The sequence below is a fragment of the Rosa rugosa genome, chromosome 5 (assembly GCF_958449725.1).
Source record: "Rosa rugosa chromosome 5, drRosRugo1.1, whole genome shotgun sequence".
NCBI classification, from domain to species: domain Eukaryota; kingdom Viridiplantae; phylum Streptophyta; class Magnoliopsida; order Rosales; family Rosaceae; genus Rosa; species Rosa rugosa.
Window position 1 is genome coordinate 19,272,769 of NC_084824.1, and position 1,816 is coordinate 19,274,584.

A 1,816-nucleotide genomic window follows, 5' to 3' on the forward strand; every position below is an offset into this window, starting at 1 on the left:
AAAACCCAGCTCTTAGCCCTTTTTTTCTCCTAAACCTCCCTTTCAAGCTTATCTTCCAGAAAACCAAATTCAAAAATCCCCAAATTCTCCCACCGTAGTATGTTTCCAGCTCCCACACCATCCTCACGCTGTCAAGCCTCATTCAATATCTGAATCACGCACAAGATTCTCTCATTAACATCAAGTTATTGAGTTAATTTTGGCCTAGTCTTGCTTAATTCAAAAGAACCCTCACAATTATTAAATAATGTTACTCATCTTACCTTTGCTTTTATGTCTAATGTAAATTTTGAGCCATTCACTCATACTTTAAGTATTATACTGAATGCACTTACGATATAAAATTGTAATGTAAATCATCATCACTAATTCAACAAAAATTAAAGTGCTAGCAACAGTTTTATCTCCATCACTGTCTTTTTTTTTTTTTTTTTGTACAATCTTAAAATTCCAAATTAATGATACTTTCTTGAAATATCAGATTTGCATATCTGAAATTTCCAAATTAACCCAGTGTCGACTATAAAATCTATTATCACATAATCTGGACCCCAAAATCTCACACCAAACAAAATCTATTACCAGAAGAAGAAGTTCACTCTCGTCTCTCAGAGCGAAGCAGAGAGAAAATGGCGTCGCCCACGGCAAGGATCACGTTCCGCGTAGTAATGTTAGCTCTGGCTCTTCTGGTCGTCTTCTACATGGGTCGTCCTCTCTACTGGAAAATCTCAGCCACCATCCACGAGATCCGCGAAAACAGACAGACCGTTAAGCAAGGTTGCTACATTCATTATTCATTCTTTCAGTTTGACTTTTTCTGCTTCTGGGTTTTTCTGGGTTTCTCATTCTGTACTGGAATTGGGTTCAGGTTTGTCGCAGATTGTGCTGGAAGCCCAGAGAACTGTGGGTTGGTATCACGACGAGTCGGATTCGGGTGCCCGCGAAGATCGGGTCGGGAAGAAGGTGGCCACGACCCGGAGGCTGCTGTTCAGTCAGGTTTCATGAAGACCCTTTACTCCAGTCACTCCTTGAGGTTTCTATGTGATGATGTCAGTTGTGGCACAGTGGGTCTGTTCAGATCTGATTTTGGTTGATGATGTTTAAATCAATATATATGAGAAATGAAATGCTTGTTCATGAAGCGATTAGTTGTTAGAGAGACTTTTACAACTGCAATGCTGGATAATGTAGTAATTGTACTGTTCTTGATACATATAGAAATGCAATGCGTGTTTGGTTATGGGTGTATGAGTGTGAGGTTTGATTATAATTGTTTGCATTGCCGCCTTGGTAGTTATTGCCTTTGATTTTCAGTAGGCTTTGTATAATAATCTGAAGTTATATGCACAAACCTGAAAAGTGGTTAGTGTCATTACTGGTTTGATCAACTTGTTTTGCATTGATGTTGTGGATGAGAGTAGGATGGTAACCAAAAGCAGTTCACATTCTCTGTTACTAATCCAGGATCACCCACCATCGGATTGTCTTAGGGGTCGTACTTCATTGAAAAGTGAAGAATACTCAAACTCATCAGTTGGATTTCTATCCAACAGTTTATAAGCAAGAATTGCATGATTAGTGATGAGTGGGAGATCAGCCCTCTTGGAACTTACTTTCAATTAGAATTGTAAAACTATTTGATTTCCTAGTTTGTTTAGGGGGAAGTTTAATGTACCTTTCAATTTGAGGGAGGCAGCGTGATTATTGTTGTTTTAACTTTCATGACAGTAGTCATGGTCATTAAGCTCGTATGGTTCTACTGTCACAGGAATGCAGAACCAAAAAATCTAGAAGTCTTGTTTACGCTGCTATGAGT

General features: G+C 38.7%; 1 protein-coding gene across 1 annotated transcript; it reads left to right on the forward strand.

The window, feature by feature from the left end:
* The first annotated feature begins 514 nt into the window (after positions 1–514).
* Positions 515–1,240, forward strand: LOC133710800 (uncharacterized). The gene is made up of 2 exons (XM_062136929.1): positions 515–777; positions 869–1,240. Exons 1-2 carry the CDS (start codon positions 630–632, stop codon positions 1,003–1,005), a joined length of 285 nt encoding a protein of 94 aa, XP_061992913.1. The 5' UTR covers positions 515–629; the 3' UTR covers positions 1,006–1,240.
* Positions 1,241–1,816: the final 576 nt, after the last annotated feature.

Coding starts and splice junctions, on each gene's coding strand:
- LOC133710800 (XM_062136929.1), top strand. CDS start 630: ATGGCGTCGCCCACGGCAAGGATCACGTTCCGCGTAGTAATGTTAGCT. Junction 778..868: donor CAGACAGACCGTTAAGCAAG/GTTGCTACATTC, acceptor AATTGGGTTCAG/GTTTGTCGCAGATTGTGCTG.